The sequence below is a fragment of the Entelurus aequoreus genome, linkage group LG28 (genome assembly GCF_033978785.1).
Source record: "Entelurus aequoreus isolate RoL-2023_Sb linkage group LG28, RoL_Eaeq_v1.1, whole genome shotgun sequence".
Lineage (NCBI taxonomy): Eukaryota > Metazoa > Chordata > Actinopteri > Syngnathiformes > Syngnathidae > Entelurus > Entelurus aequoreus.
In genome coordinates, this window is record NC_084758.1 from 16,603,212 (window position 1) to 16,619,837 (window position 16,626).

Genomic DNA, 16,626 nt, shown 5'->3' on the forward strand with positions numbered 1-16,626 from the left:
AATTCCATCTCTATTCAGTAATCTCTGAGTCTATAAACGTCGCCTGATGCGTGGTGTATTTATTTATCAATTTATTTATTTTTACTAATCAGCACAGAGGCAAAAAACATTGGCATTACCAGCTGTGGCTGTAGGCAACCTCTGTGTCCTTTTTTAAAATTCACCTCCACAAGGTCGCGTTGAGAACCATGCGTGTTACATTTGCACTACTGTTGTTTACACAGAACTCATGAGCGGTATTCATAATCAGTTTGCTCCTTGCTAGTATTACAACCTGTGGTCTGAAAACTACTTTAAAAAATAATTAAATATAGTTACTTGTTACTTTACCAAAAAAGTAATTGAATACAAACATAATTACTCTTCAATACATGTAATTAATTACAAGGGAAAGTCATTTATACGTTACTTAAAAAAAAAAAAATAATTAAATATCAGGCATATGCATTTGAGAGATGTTTAATATAAGAGTACAGTGTGCGGACTCTGTGCTTTTAAAAGGCGGGGCTTGTTGCCTAGTGACATGTGACATCATCGAGGGTTTCAACAGAGCTGTGTTTCTTAGCTGTAGCACTTAGCAGCGCACTTTGACGCCAGCTCTTTTGAATCTTTTCACCGGATCGTGTTACCTCTGCTAAATAAGGAGATTGAATGTGCTTGCATGGCTGTCATATCTTCTTGTCAACAAACGGAGTATTGTTTGGATGGCAAGTTGGTCACTTCAATCCTTTATTTGTTGTTGAATATTCCCATTCTGTGCGTCCGTTGTTGTCTGCTCTGTCACAGTGCGATGGTGCCTCTTCCTGTTTGATATCAAGTTCATTTTAGTGCGGTGCTGCTTGTTGTCGACATAAAACCACATCAAAAGTAGCATGCCACGTTAAATATCAAACTATCGCTAACGCCGTTGTAACGAACCTAAAAGTAATTCATTAGATTTACTCGTTATTAATAATTTACTGCGTTGGTAATGCCATTATTACGAACACTGCAACGCCGTCTTTTTTTAATTGTAACAACCTACTGAAATGCAGAATAAAATGTGATATGTTCTCTAATCCCGTGGCGAGAGTCCATGCTTCATTATTATTTAGACTTACTTTGTATTCGGTTCATTGTGGACTGTTCCAAATCATGTCGCCGTCTTAGAACGTATTCATTGACGTGCACACATCAGTCTTTATCGTAACGTTTAGGTTGTGGTTTTAATTAGTCCGAACACGCATGTAGTTACAGTATGGTGCATCACATATTACCAATTTCTCATTACACATCCAAAAAGGAGTAGGAAGAAACAGAGCTTATTTGATCCTACCCCCATTAACCCCGTTTAATGGCTATTGCTTACATGTTTGTCCGTTCCCTACATGTGCTCAATTTGCAACACAAACATTAAATGAATGAATAAATAAATACATTTTTAGGGTCCACAATTTTTTGGGTTTTATATATATATATATATATATATATATATATATATATATATATATATATATATATATATATATATATATATATATATATATATATATTTATATATATTTATATTGTGGAGAATGCAAAAATGTTTAAGAGTTCTTTCTGTATTCATAGTCATGTTTAAAGCAGCTAGTGTTTTTCCATTTGTACTCTTTCTATGTTTTATCTTATGTCCGCAAGTAAACTATGTGTGTTACCTTGAAGGCTTGCACTGTAGGAGATGGAATACTCCCTTTTGTCTTATCTGTAGTAGAACAATGAGGCTGTGTTCCTTTCCGGACAGGTGGGGGCTTTTTTCGTGTGCAAAAAGTTGGCTCTTTTGTTTGAGTGTTAGAACAACTTGAGAAGCCGGTATGAATGTATTGGTCTGGGCTGTTCTCCTGAAGCTTCAGTAAAACTTGATAATATTCCTATTCTCTCTTGATGGTCCTTCTTGCTCAGCATATATGTCATCGAAAGAACTTGGGATTGACCAGTGACATAAATTACCTGGGAGGAAAAGTTGGTCGACGCAACAATATATATATATATATATATATATATATATATATATATATATATATATATATATATATATATATATATATATATATATATATATATATATATATATATATATATCCGTTTTTACATTTTGTAGATGAAATCTATTTTTGTCAAGCACCACAAAACAATCACCCACTTCCTCAAAATCAGCCTCTCAATCACAAACACACACACACACACACACACACGCACACAAACACACACACACACACACTCTTCAGGCCTACTGACACAAATGCAGCATGGAAAATTTCTACTTGTTGTGGTTGACCTTTGAAAAAATAAAGTGCGACCATATTTATTTCATTTCTCAAGCAAACACGATTGTTGCAATGACTCCACACAGCAGGATTACTAAAGAAATGCTTTTTATTGACCGTTTGCAGTTATTACCATTGCATTATCATATGTATACACATGCATGTTGGAAGTAAACAAAGGGGACAAAGATACAATAAAACATATTGTTGTTCAAGTCTCTACTTTATGCATATGTTCTTCACTGCACAGCCAAAATGTCAAAATAAAACAGTGTGAACTCCAAGAAAACTGCAGTATATTTTTGGGATTGTTGGTTCCAGACCAGAGCACCGAACCACACGTGCAAATGCAGCCTAGTGCAACTTTTAACCTACGATAATTTCCAGAGTCTCTTTGCTGTGTCAGATCACTTTTTAATTTTGCATCGTGAGAACTGAGTCACAAAGATAGACGTCGGCGTACGTGCTGAATTCCTGTGCTGCCCTCGTATTTGTCTGCCTCGCTTTGCCGGCTTTCCTGGTGACGATGGTCGGCACGGCATAAACCAAAGAGTCCTCGTCTCTCTGAGGAAACAGGTCATGTGGGACATGAGAAGAAGAAGCAAAAATGCACAAAAATGTTCTACGGACGTCCTTCTTACCTGCTGGACACGACTGGACGTTTCATCGAGTGTTTGTAGACCAGCTGAAAAGTTGAGCATGAAAGAGCCATCCAATAATGTCTACTGAGGATGATTAATAATGATTATTTTCTCTTACCTTTGTGGCAAAACCACTTTTTCGTCCTAATCCTGTGGATGAGGAAGGCAGACATGATGAAACCTAAGGCCAAAGCAGCACTCAAGAAACCCAACAGCAGACCTTCAGATTGTCCTGGTTCCGGTAAGTCTGGATACAGAGTCATATTTATTTCTTTGATTCTGCACAAAAAGTTCTGCAATGTGTTAATGTGGAGGTTACAGTTATTTTTCTGCATATACAAATACGTTCATTTGAATATTTGAGGGCAGCGTCATCGAACCAGTGCTTATTTTGTAGGTTTACCCAACTTCCAAAGACCATGATTTGGTACTTGGTGAGGAAAACCTTGTTGGCAAACACAGACATCATACTTTTTTTTGTAGTTGGTCAGCAGGGTTGCACACATCTAAGAAGGGATTTGGTCCACTCTTCTTTACAAATCCTGAAGGTTTTTCCTGTGGGATTAAAGCCCCTAAACTAACCAGGCCAATCCAAGATCTTAGCACTCATTAGTTGTCCTGTCCGTATGTCTTTGTTAGTTGATATACTAGAAGACCAATCCCTTAGCATTCTGGCTAAGGTCAAAAGGTTCTCATCTAAGATTTTACGGTACATGGCCTTGTTCATCAGTCCCTCAATGTGGGGAAATCATCAGCATACGCATGAATGTTGGATAGTGACGTTAGAAATAAACGTGGTGGATATTTAACTTGGCAGTCAACGCAAAAGTACAACGTTTTTCAGTAGTTGTCATCAATAGACCTACTACTCACATCTTTCACCACAATACATTTGCTGTTACTTGCTTCAATTTACTTTGAAATCTATTAGTATTGGGAGTAGTTCAGTTACTTTAAACATGTTACATTGAAAAACATCACATTTAAACTCACATCAAATCAACATGACCGAAAAGGAGCCGTATGAAGAAGAACTTATTTATTCCTACCTCTTCTTCGTGTCTCCATTATAATTTTCTTACAGGAAAATAGTATAAGAATGTGTAATAGTAATATAATGTGTATCAGAACACATTTTAATTTTGTTTCGTGAGGATTGAGTCATGAAGACACACGTCAGAGTACGTGCTGAATTCCTCTGCTGCCCTCGTATTTGTCTGCCTCGCTTTACCAGTTTTCCTGGAGACAATGGTCGGCATGGAATAAACCAAAGAGTCCTCGTCTCTCTGAGGAAACAAGTCATGTGTGACATGAGAAGAAGCTGAAAACCAAGCAAAGATGCACAGAAAGTTTCTACAAACTTCCTTTTACCTGCTGGACGTGACTGAACCTTTCATTGAGTGTTTGTGGACCAGCTGAAAAATTGAAGAAAAAGCATAAAAGAACAACCCAATGATGTTTGATAATGCACTTTTTTCTTACCTTTGCAGCAAAAACATTGTTTTGTCCTGATTTTGTTGATGAGGAAGGCTGACATGATGAAACTTAAGGCCAGAGCAGCACTCAAGACAAAGATAACATAATTGTTTGAATCACAGTTGCAACCATCTGGATTGTTATGATAAAAAAAAACATTCAATATTTTTCGCAACAATAATTATGTTAAATTCATCAATACTAATGAATTAATATTTACCTTGGGTGTTGTTGACTTTTATTGGAGTTCCCATGAAAATCCTCCCACATGTGACCACAGCACACAAGTAAGTTCCAGCATCAGAGGAGTCGACGTTCTTTGACAAAGTGTGGACACATTTCTGTGTGGACTTATCTTTGATCTCCTTGCATTCGTCATCAGCGTAAACAAAGCTGGGATGGACACTTTCTGGTCCAGTTCTGAACCAGGACACTTTGTGTCCATCCTGACAGGTTTCATTCCCAGAGTGGGAGAGGACTGAGCACTGCAACTTCACAGGCGGTCCTGGTTGGACTTCAGAGACAACAGACACGGAGGGTTCTGGTTCTGGGAAGAGTGCAAGACAAATTGAAGTCTTTCAGCACTCTGTGACTTTGATTCCACAGATCGACATTCACTTCTGTTGAAATCTTGAAGGTAAAAAATACTGTGATGTGTTAATGCAGAGGTTACATTTCTTGTAGTGCATGTAAAAACATGTTCATCACAATAAAATATTGTTAATTTGGACATTTGTAAGCCGAATTATTGGATGAGTAGTCCAGTTAACATTGTTATCTATAAACAGATGTTATGTAAAAATTAAAACATGTCAAATTGTTCATTTAAACTGTTTTCTAATTATTTGTTGTAATATTTACCTGTGACCTGAAGGAACGTTCCTTTCAAAAACATCATGGTATTCGTATATTGTTGTACATTTAAACAATAGTAGATCGCCGAATCACTTTTCTCTACTTGACTAATTTGCAGTACAAATTTTCCTTGCTCTTTTTTGGCTGTGATGCGATGTCCAGCATTTGATGTTCCACGTTCAGCAGAGCTGTAAGATGCCATTGTAGCTAAAATGTCAGGAAAGGTTCCAGAAACAAATCGGATCCAAAATAAGATGTTCTGAGTTTTAATATCCTCGAAGGAACATATCAGACTGACATTTTGTCCAGGTCCAACAGTCAGAGTGGAAAAGGTGTAAGCACCTGTACATGCTGAAGACAAAAAAAGAAAAGAAGACATATTAATAAGAGTCATGTACAGTATGAACATGTCTCCATTGGAACTGAGCATGGACTTACCTCCACTTTGGAGCAGGAGCAGCAGATGAAGCACGATCCACATTTTCTCCTCTCGTTGGACCAAGTGAACATCAGACCATCTAGACAGCATTTTAAGATTATTGACATGAATCACATCATACCAAATGGGAGGGAACTATTTTGCTGCCATCTCATTGGCTCATCAGTGCCGCCCCTACCTCAGTGGAAATATGTCCACCCAAACGTCTCTTTGTATCTTTTTCTCACAGTGGTTCTATTTGTTTCCTACTTTTAATAACCATGCAGTATTTTTGTAGCAAAGGAAACCTTTTTTGTCCCTGCAGATTTTATGAATATCAATATATTATTATTCTATAGCATCTGTGCTGGATTTTGCTAAAACTAGATTTAATTTATTTAATTTTCAATGACAACCAAAAAAAAATGTTTTTATTGTCCTTCCATGTCGAATGGAAATAATATTGCATTTCCATTTACTCCCAGAATATTTTGGTTGACTGTTGTGATGGTGCATCTGGAATGATCCAAAATTGCATGTAACAATGCATGAAAACGATATATATAAGAGATATATTATTAATACAACAAAAAAATATCAAACAAATCATTGAAATATGTTTAATCAGCCTATTAAGTCATCAAGCAGCTTTAACGTTTTAATACGATGTTGCTTGAATAGACAATGTCTAATATTTCTATTTTTGACAGTACGGCTTCCTCCCGCCTCCAAAGACATGCACCTGGGGATAGGTTGATTGGCAACACTAAATTGGCCCTGGTGTGTGAATGCCCGAGAGCAGGGGTGTCCAAACTTTTTCCACTGAGGGCCGCACACGGAAAAATTAAAGCATGTGGGGGCCATTTTGATATTTTTCATTTTCAAACCATAACAAAATATATGCATTTTTTAGTTATTTTACCTTTAGGGGTCCCGGGGACCGCAAAGAGTCTCAGTCATTAAAATGTTAAAAATAAGTCAGATTTTTTTTTTTTTTTTCATTATTTAACGCTTACAGTAAATCTCTATGTCAACTTCAAGTTGATATAAAGTAATACAAATTAAAACAAATGTTTTATGGCTTTTCTGTCAAAAACAACTTAGTTTTTTTTATAGTAAAACTGAAATATGCAGTATTTAGTAATTAGAGTGATAAAAGATCAATAATGCAGGACACCATTGATTTTCATATTTTTGAGTAATCACAGTGAAAAGATAGATAAAATACCACTAAATATATTTGGGATCCAAAAGGTGCCCCACTCATAAAGTGATACATTTTTATTAGGTTTTTCTTTTACTTTCAACACTTAAGTTACGAGATCAACTTCAGATATATCTGTCGATTTTATGCTGGAACTATTATTTTGTTTGTTTTATGCGCTTTTGTCAAAGAAAACTTTATAAATAAATGATAAATAAATTATAAATAAAACTTTGATGTTTTTATATGGCTACTACACAATATATGCAATATTTACGACATAAAACATTTTAAAGTGAAATATTTGAAGTAATTGGAGCCCTTAAAATAAATAATAATAAAAATAATTGTTTTATTTTTTTTGAGCATTGGCAAAAAAAGAAAAATGAAGAAATACAAAAGAAAAAAAAAACAGCCTGCATGGCAGCTTTTGTGTCAACATTACAACTTTTTTTTCGTTAGATTTTTACCTCATTCCACTTTTTTTAATGTTCTTTTTTATTCGTACAATAGTATTTCTTGAATGTGTGGCGGGCCGGTAAACAGTTAGCTGCGGGCCGCAAATGGCCCCCGGGCCGCACTTTGGACACCCCTGCCCGAGAGGGACAAGCTGTAGAAAAAGGATGCATATGTTGACACAAACGCAAAAGACGGAGGATTTTATCTTTATTTGTTTGTCTTTGCAGCACGATTGCCTCCTTTCTCACGCCCATTTGCACTCACATTTCAAACGTGCAAAGTAAAAACGCAAAACGGCGTCTGCAGAACAGTTTCAGTCTTGATAAATCACAGCGCGTGTTCTAAATAATTATATTTGCATCTCCTCCTTCCAGTATTGTGGGCGTTGTGATCATCAGCATATATTCTGCATATTCATGAAGACAAACACGTCAAATGCTCATTTAAAGGCCTACTGAAATGATTTTTTTTTATTTAAACGGGGATAGCAGATCTATTCTATGTGTCATACTTGATCATTTTGCGATATTGCCATATTTTTGCTGAAAGGATTTAGTAGAGAACGACGACGATAAAGATCGCAACTTTTGGTATCTGATAAAAAAAGGCTTGCCCTTACCGGAAGTAGCGTGACGTAGTCAATTGAACATATACGCAAAGATCCCTATTGTTTACAATGATGGCCGCATGAAGTGAGAGAGATTCGGACCGAGAAAGCGACGATTTCCCCATTAATTTGAGCAAGGACATCACCGCCCCCCTCCTGGACCCACTGCAGTTCGCCTACAGAGCCAACAGGTCTGTGGATGATGCAGTGAACCTGGCCCTCCACTTCATCCTGGAGCATCTGGACTCCCCAGGAACCTACGCTAGGATCCTGTTTGTGGACTTCAGCTCTACCTTCAACACCATCCTCCCTGGACTGCTACGAGACAAGCTCTACCAGCTCAGCGTGCCCGACTCCCTCTGCAGTGTGATTAATGACTTCCTGACGGACCGAAGACAGCACGTACGGCTGGGGAAGATTGTCTCGGACAGTCGAACCACAAACACTGGTACTCCTCAGGGCTGTGTACTCTCCCCCTGGCTCTTCTCCCTGTATACAAACTGCTGCACCTCCAGTCACCAATCCGTAAAACTGCTCAAGTTTGCGGATGACACCACCCTCATCGGGCTCATCTCGAATGGCGATGAGTCCGCCTACAGGAGAGAGGTAGACCGGCTGACGTCCTGGTGCAGCCTCAATAACCTGGAGCTGAACGCCCAGAAAACAGTGGAGATGATCATGGACTTCAGGAAAGTCACAGCCCCACCATCCCCCCTCACCCTGATTGACTCTCCCACCCCCGTCCCCATTGTGGACTCCTTCCGTTTCTTGGGCACCACCATCACCCAGGACCTCAAGTGGGAGCTGACCATCAGCTCCCTCATCAAGAAGGCCCAGCAGAGGATGTACTTCCTGCGGCAGCTGAGGAAACTTAAGGTGCCGACCGAGATGCTGATGCAGTTTTACTCAGCCATCATTGAGTCCATCCTGACCTCCTCCATCACAGTGTGGTTCCCCGGCGCCACAGTCCAGGATAAGAATAGACTGCAACGCATCGTACGTGCTGCGGAGAAGGTGATTGGCTGCAAGCTCCCATCCCTCCAGGACTTGTTCTCCTCCAGGACCAGGAGGCGTGTGGGTCGGATCACAGCTGACTCTTCTCACCCTGGACACACACTATTCTCCCCTCCCCCCTCAGGCAGGAGACTACGCTCCATCCAGACCCACACCTCCCGCCACCTGAACAGTTTTTTCCCCTCGGCCATCAGGCAAATGAACAAGAACTCCTAACAGCAGCTCCTTGAATTCCTTGAATCCCTTCTAAGTCTATCTGATAGCTCAGTCACAGCTCTTTTTATACCAAATATGTGTTGTATGTGTTTTATGTCGCACGTTTGCACCAAGAAAAATTCCTAGTTTGTGAACCCGTTCTCAAACAATGGCAATAAAACTATTCTGATTCTGATTCTGATTCTGATTTGTGGATGAGGAAAGTGCAAGTGAAGAACTAGTGGGGAGTGGAAGCGATTCAGATAGGGAAGATGCTGTGAGAGCCGGGGTTGACCTGATATTCAGCTGGGAATGACTAAAACAGTAAATAAACACAAGACATATATATACTCTATTAGCCACAACACAACCAGGCTTATATTTAATATGCCACAAATTAATCCCGCATAAAAACACCTAGGTGTTTGTTATGCTAGCTCCTAGCTACTAGCTACAAGCTCGAGCTAGTTATAGCTCGAGCGGGTAATATGGACGGGATCCCGTATATATAACCAGCCAATACAATTCAAACACCTGCACAACACACACACTCACTCAGCCCAAAGGACCGTTCACCTAACCCAAGGTTCATAAAGCTTATATATTTAACCAAAGTTACGTACATGACACGCACGTACGGGTAAGCAATCAAATGTTTGGAAGCGCGTGGGTGGGACCTGATATTCAGCTGGGAATGACTACAACAGTAAATAAACACAAGACATATATATATATATACTCTATTAGCCACAACACAACCAGGCTTATATTTAATATGCCACAAATGAATCCCGCATAACAAACACCTAGGTGTTTGTTATGTTAGCTCCTAGCTATTAGCTACTAGCTCGAGCTAGTTATAGCAAGCGATCAAATGTTTGGAAGCGTACTCACGGTATCGCGTCTGTGTCTGTTAACAAAGTCAAAGTCCTCCTGGTAAGAGTCTCTGTTGTCCGAGTTCTTCGATCTTGACTGCATCTTTCGGGAATGTAAAAAATGAAACACCGACTGTGTTGTGTTGCTGACTTCCCTCGCAAAATACTCCGCTTCGCACCGACTTTCTTCTTTGCTTGCTCAGCTTCTTTCTCCATAATGCAATGAACAAATTGCAACAGATTCACCAACACAGATGTCCAGAATACTGTGGAATAATGACATGAAAACAGCTATTTCGTATTGGCTTCAATGGCGAAGCCATACCTGTGTTCTATTGGCTACGTCACGCGCATACGTCATCCTCAAAGACGTTTTGAACCGGAAGTTCCCCGGGAAATTTAAAATTGCAATTTATAAGTTAACCCGGCCGTATTGGCATGTGTTGCAATGTTAAGATTTCATCATTGATATATAAACTATCAGACTGCGTGGTCGGTAGTAGTGGCTTTCAGTAGGTCTTTAAGAGACACAATCCTGTACGCTCCAGTTTAGTAGATCAGCTTTGTGTGTGCTATCACGTTTTCACCTGTTTTAATACACGCACACTTCTAGTAGATCAGTCTCACACTGTAACTCTTCCTTAAAAGTTGACTTGCATAAATAAATGAGCTACTCCCTCAAACAAACACTGTTGAAGTTGAAACTTGTTGTGGTTAACCTTTGAAATAAAAAAAGTGTGAACTCAGAAGGAGTTTTTCTTCCTGTCCAAGTGTGCGACAACTTCATACACGATTGCTGCAACGACTGCAAACAGGAAGAATACTAAAAAATGTTCAGTATTTTTTATTTACAGTTTGCAGTAAGAAGTGTTGCATTATCATCAGCATAAACTTGCAGGTTAATTAGTGGCGTTAGAAATGAACATGGTGGATATTTATTTTGGCAGTCAGCACAAAAGTACAACGTTTTTCAGTAGTTTTTATTGGCTTACTACTTGCATCTTTTACCACATTACATTTGCTGTTACTTGCTTCAGGTTACTTTATAAATCATGAGAATGTGAAACTTTTTTTTTTTTAAAGTTGTGCAAAAAAAAAAAAAAAAAAGACATCAATTGTACATAAATATTCACAGCCTTTGCCATGAAGCTCAAAAGTGACCTCAGGTGCATCCTGTTTTAACTGATCATCCTTGAGATGTTCCTGCAGCATAATTGGAGCCCACCTGTGATAAATTCAGTTGGTTGGACATGATTTGGACAGGCACACACCTGTCTATATATAAAGTCTCATGTTTGTCAATACATGGCAGTGCACAAACCGAGCATGAAGTCGCATGAATTGTTTGTAGACCTCCGAGACAGGATTGTCTCGAGGCACAAATCTGGAGAAGTGTACAAAAAATATATATTTTCTGCATTGAAGGTCCCAATGAGCACAATGGCCTCCACCATTCGTACATGGAAGAAGTTTGGAACCACCAGGACTCTATTCTTAGAGCTGGCTTACCTGAGCGATCAAAAAAGAAGGGCTTTAGTCAGGGAGGTGAACAAGAACCCCATGGTCACTTCTATCAGACCTACATAATTCCTCTGTGGAGAGATGAGAACCTTCCAGAAGGACAACCATCTCTGCAGCAAACCACCAATAAGGCCTGTATGGTCAAGTGGCCAAACGGAAACCATTTCTTTTCAGAACGTTTGCCAAAATGCACCTGAAAGACTCTCAGACCATCAGAAACTAAATTCTCTGGTCTAATGAGACAAAGATTGAACTCTTTGGCGTGAATATCAGGCATCATGTTTGGAGGAAACCAGGCGCCATTCATCACCAGGCATGTACCATCCCTACAGTCAAGCATGGTGGTGGCAGAATCATGATATGGGGATGTTTTTCAGCGGCAGAAACTGGGAGACTAATCAAGATAGAGGGAAAGATGAATATAAAGAGACATCTTGGATAAAAATGTGCCTCAGAGCGCTCTTGAAATCAGATTGAAACGACGGTTCATCGTTCAGCAGGACAACGACGCTTAGCACTTTGCCAAAATATCAAAAGAATGGCTTCAGAACAACTCTGTAAACGTCCTTCAGCGGCCCAGCCTGAACCCAGACCTGAATCTGATTGAACATCTCTGGAGGGATCTGAAAATGGCTGCACATCATCTATCAACTAAACATTCAGTACAGACACAAACACATACTACCATTTTACCATATTTTCTGTGTTTAATAAAAAAATAAAAGCTTAATAAGATCAATTACAGTAATACATTTCATACCATGTCTTTGCAGTGGAACTTCTGACGGCTAACAACTAAAAGGTCTGACAATTTTAATAATTTTTGGTCCGTCTTCAACTTAGGATTTTCATAGACAAACTTGATTTGTTAGATTTTTCCCATAGTCAGTGATTAGTCGAATCTATGATATTGTGTTTTTTAAAGGGAGACATAAACAAATTGCGATTTATGTTTTGATACTGACTAGTCACTAGGTATCAGTAACGTCACAAGAATGTAGATCTAGGTGTTAGGGTGATTCTTCCGAAGTAAATAATACAAAAGTATATACAAGGAATACAGTCTTTCATTAAGCAAACAAAAGTGAGGTCTTAAAAAGGCTAAACCACTTCAAAAATAACAAATCAATAAGGCAGAGATTGAACGGTGTGAATGGTGCAGCGTTGAGAAGACATCTAACTTAACTAAATGAAGGACGTATAAATTGTGAAAAAAGTTCCCTTACACAACCCTGCGGAAGGATCTCTACCTTAGCCAGGGGAGAGTTACACCTCTGGGGGAGGAAGCACTTAAATACCTGTTTTGTGTTAAAATGTATTTATGGGAAAAATTCTAATCACTTATTCAGTTCAAAATGACAAATGCATATAATTCAAACATACGTATATACTTTTTTTGCAAAACCTATTTTAATGGAAGGGTCAGCCTCTAAAAAGAGTTTTGATATAAATCTTTTTTGTTAATGTCAATGAAAACGAAATAAATTAACTCATGTTTTAGCAAAATCCAGTACAGATGCTTCTTAATTTATTAGTTTATTGATGTGCTCAAATCTGCAAAGACAAAACAATTGCTTGCATAGTTATTACAAGTAAAATGGTTGATGGTCCGTATTTAAATAGCTTTTTACTAAATCTGGAATGATACCAAACGCGGTTTACATTATGCATTTTAAAGGGCTTTATACATAAAGTTGGTATGGTATGGTATCACATTCACCGTTCCCACCCGAGTACACAAAAAGAACCACTGTGAGAAGATGAAACAAAGAGACCGGAAAGTTTGGTTGGACATATTTCCACTGAGGTAGAGGCGGCACCGATGAGCCAATGAGATAGCAGCAAAATAGTTCCCTCCCATTTGGTATGATGTGGTTCCTGTCAATAATCTTAAGATGCTGTCTAGACGGTCTGATGTTCACTTGGTCAAACGAGAGGAGAAAATGTGGATCGTGCTTCATCTGCTGCTCCTGCTCCAAAGTGGAGGTAAGTCCATGCTCAGTTCCAATGGAGACATGTTCATACTGTACATGACTCTTATTAATATGTCTTCTTTTCCTCTTCTTCTCTTCAGCATGTACAGGTGCTTACAACTTTTCCACTCAGACTGTTGGACCTGGACAAAGTGTCTCTCTGACATGTTCCTACGAGGATTATGGAAATATAAATTACTTATTTTGGATCCGATTGGTTTCTGCAAACTTGCCTGAAGTTTTAGCTAAAACGGCACCTTACAGTTCCGGCTCTGTTGAATATGGAACATCAAATACTGGACGTCGCATCACAGCCAAAAAGGAACAAGGAGAATTTGTCCTGCAAATTAGTCAAGTAGAGAAAAGTGATACGGCGATCTACTACTGTTTAAAAGCAAAACTAGGTCAACTCCTGTTTTTAAATGGAACATTCCTTCAGGTCACAGGTAAATATGACAACAAATAATTAGAAGACAATTTGAATAATACATTCTCCATACTTTGTGACATACGTTCTGTTTATAGATAATGATTTTAACTTGACCAATAATGCAGTCTTCAAATGTCCAAATGAACAAATAATATTTGATTGTGATGAACATGTTTTTACATGCACTACAAGAAATGTAACCTCTGCATTAACACATCAGTATATTTTAACTTCAAGATTTCAACAGAAGTGAATGTCGATCTGTGGAATCAAAGTCACAGAGTGCTGAAAGACTTCAATTTGTCTTGCACTCTTCCCAGAACCAGAACCCTCCGTGTCTGTTGTCTCTGAAGTCCAACCAGGACCGCCTGTGAAGTTGCAGTGCTCAGTCCTCTCCCACTCTGGGAATGACATCTGTCAAGATGGACACAAAGTGTCCTGGTTCAGAACTGGACCAGAAAGTGTCCATCCCAGCTTTGTTTACGCTCATAAGGAATGCAAGAAGATCAAAAATAACTCCACACAGAAATGTGTCCACACTTTCTCAAAGAACGTCAACTCCTCTGATGCTGGAACTTACTTGTGTGCTGTGGTCACATGTGGGAGGATTTTCATGGGAACTCCAATAAAAGTCATCATTGAAGGTAAGAATTTATTCATCTGTATCGACAAATTCATCATTAGTGTTTGTTACTAAAAATATCGACTGTTTTTTAATCACAACCATTCAGATTCCAGCCGCTCTGATTCATCCAAGTATGTCATCTTTGTCTTGAGTGCTGCTTTGGCCTTAAGTTTCATCATGTCAGCCTTCCTCATCAACAAGATCAGGACAAAAAACTGTTTTTGCTGCAAAGGTAAGAAAAATAAATCATCATCAGGTTGTTCTTTTATGCTTTTTCTTAAATTTTTCAGCTGGTCCACAAACACTCGATGAAACGTTCATTCACGTCCAGCAGGTAAAAGGAAGATTGTAAAAAAGTTCTGTGCATCTTTGCTTGGTTTTCAGCTTCTTCTCATGTCACACATGACTTGTTTCCTCAGAGAGACGAGGACTCTTTGGTTTATTCCATGCCGACCATTGTCTCCAGGAAAACTGGCAGAGCGAGGCAGACAAATACGAGGGCAGCAGAGGAATTCAGCACGTACTCTGACGTGCGTCTTCAAAACTAAATCATCACGACATAAAATTAAAATGTGTTCTAATACACATTCTGTTACTTTTACACATTGTTTGTCAATCTTTTTAGAAAACTCTGGGTATGCGCAGGGTCTTAAAGGCCCTCTTTACACTGCACACTAAATCTGATTTTTTTTGCCCTCAAGTAACTCACATTGGATTTTAAACGCTCCAAAGTGCTTCAAATCTGATATTTTGACATCAGATTCAGGTCACATCAGTCCAAATCCCATTGAAATCTGATCTTTTCAAATGTGACTTCAGTCCAAACGGCAATGCGACCTGAATGCGACCCATATGTGACTTTTTCGTCAGCATTGGGCGAGCAGCCTGCCAACGGATGTGGATACGTCATCACAACATCCGGTTTCGGTGAGCCAAGTCTTTATTCATTCGCCAAATTTTTGATACATCACTAGTCAATAGTGCGCAAATAATAGGCTATATGTAATATATGTATATATATTTCAACTCCGAAGAAATAGCGATTGTTAAACGACCGGAATTGACGCTGTGGCGTATTTTCTTACACTTTACGTACATTGCGGAAGTTGTTTACATAAGTGAGTTGAAAAATAAAGCTAACGTAGATCCACGCTGATGTCTGAGTTGCCTCTACTCAACAGTCTTAAAAACATTAGAACCCTCCCAAATATATTACAGAATTCCTTCATCCATTATTTTACTTTCATTTATTTACACGTAAAAAAAACCCCACTCGTTTTTAAGGTGTGGCGACTTCGTCCTGTCTTTTGTCACAACTTTTGACCTCCTGCTTATTGGGTACTTTTTGCACCGTGATTCAAAGTCACCCTGCCTGAATCCTGCCTTGCTCGCTGCCCAGCCTTCCCCTATCAGCAAAGTCTCTAAATACATTCTTGTCGTTTTCCTGCACTGAGGTTTCTGCATTTTGGAGTTTGGTTCCCCATCCCAGTGCCCTGCCCTGACGCTCGCAGGATTTTATTTTACCCAAAATGTCAGGACCACGCCCACTCCCTCACTCCATAGATACTCACCTCCAGTCTATTAACTACACTGAGCTGTCTGCTCATCTGCTCATTGCCAATCAGACTCTGCTATTCCACACTCTACACTCACCTGTGACTCATTACCAAACATCTGTATATATACCCTCTTCTTTGAAAGACTTTAGCCTGACCACACGGTCCTGTCCGTTTGTAGCATTTAGCTTTAGTCTTTGTTTGTTGCTGAACTATTTTTGACTTTGACTACGTTGTTGCCTACTCCCTTGTACCTTTCCTTGAACTACAATAAAACCTTTGAAACCTGCCCCTGCATCCAAGAATGTCATTACACAACAGCATTCAAAGTTTGACTTTTTTCAATCAATCAATCAATCAATCAATGTTTATTTATATAGCCCTAAATCACAAGTGTCTCAAAGGGCTGTACAAGCCACAACGACATCCTCGGTACAGAGCCCACATTTTTGGGCCTAATGTGTTATGACTCAAGCACCTGCCGCCACACTG

General features: G+C 39.0%; 1 protein-coding gene across 1 annotated transcript; it reads right to left on the bottom strand.

The window, feature by feature from the left end:
• Nucleotides 1-2,405: 2,405 nt before the first annotated feature.
• On the bottom strand, nt 2,406-5,761 carry LOC133644933 (uncharacterized). The gene is made up of 9 exons (XM_062039697.1): nt 5,696-5,761; nt 5,264-5,608; nt 4,623-4,949; nt 4,409-4,534; nt 4,298-4,341; nt 4,158-4,212; nt 3,045-3,173; nt 2,927-2,970; nt 2,406-2,849 (listed from the first exon to the last, which is right to left on the bottom strand). The coding sequence occupies exons 1-9, from the start codon at nt 5,736-5,738 to the stop codon at nt 2,700-2,702; spliced, it is 1,263 nt and encodes a 420-aa protein (XP_061895681.1). The 5' UTR covers nt 5,739-5,761; the 3' UTR covers nt 2,406-2,699.
• Nucleotides 5,762-16,626: the final 10,865 nt, after the last annotated feature.

What these genes read in the sequence shown, in the direction of transcription:
- LOC133644933 (XM_062039697.1), bottom strand. Translation starts at nt 5,738, where the DNA reads ATGTGGATCGTGCTTCATCTGCTGCTCCTGCTCCAAAGTGGAG. An exon ending in AAAAGTCAACAACACCCAAG is followed by an intron (nt 4,535 to 4,622) that starts GTAAATATTAAT and finishes ATAACAATCCAG; the next exon opens with ATGGTTGCAACTGTGATTCA. An exon ending in AAAGTGGTTTTGCCACAAAG is followed by an intron (nt 2,971 to 3,044) that starts GTAAGAGAAAAT and finishes TCAACTTTTCAG; the next exon opens with CTGGTCTACAAACACTCGAT.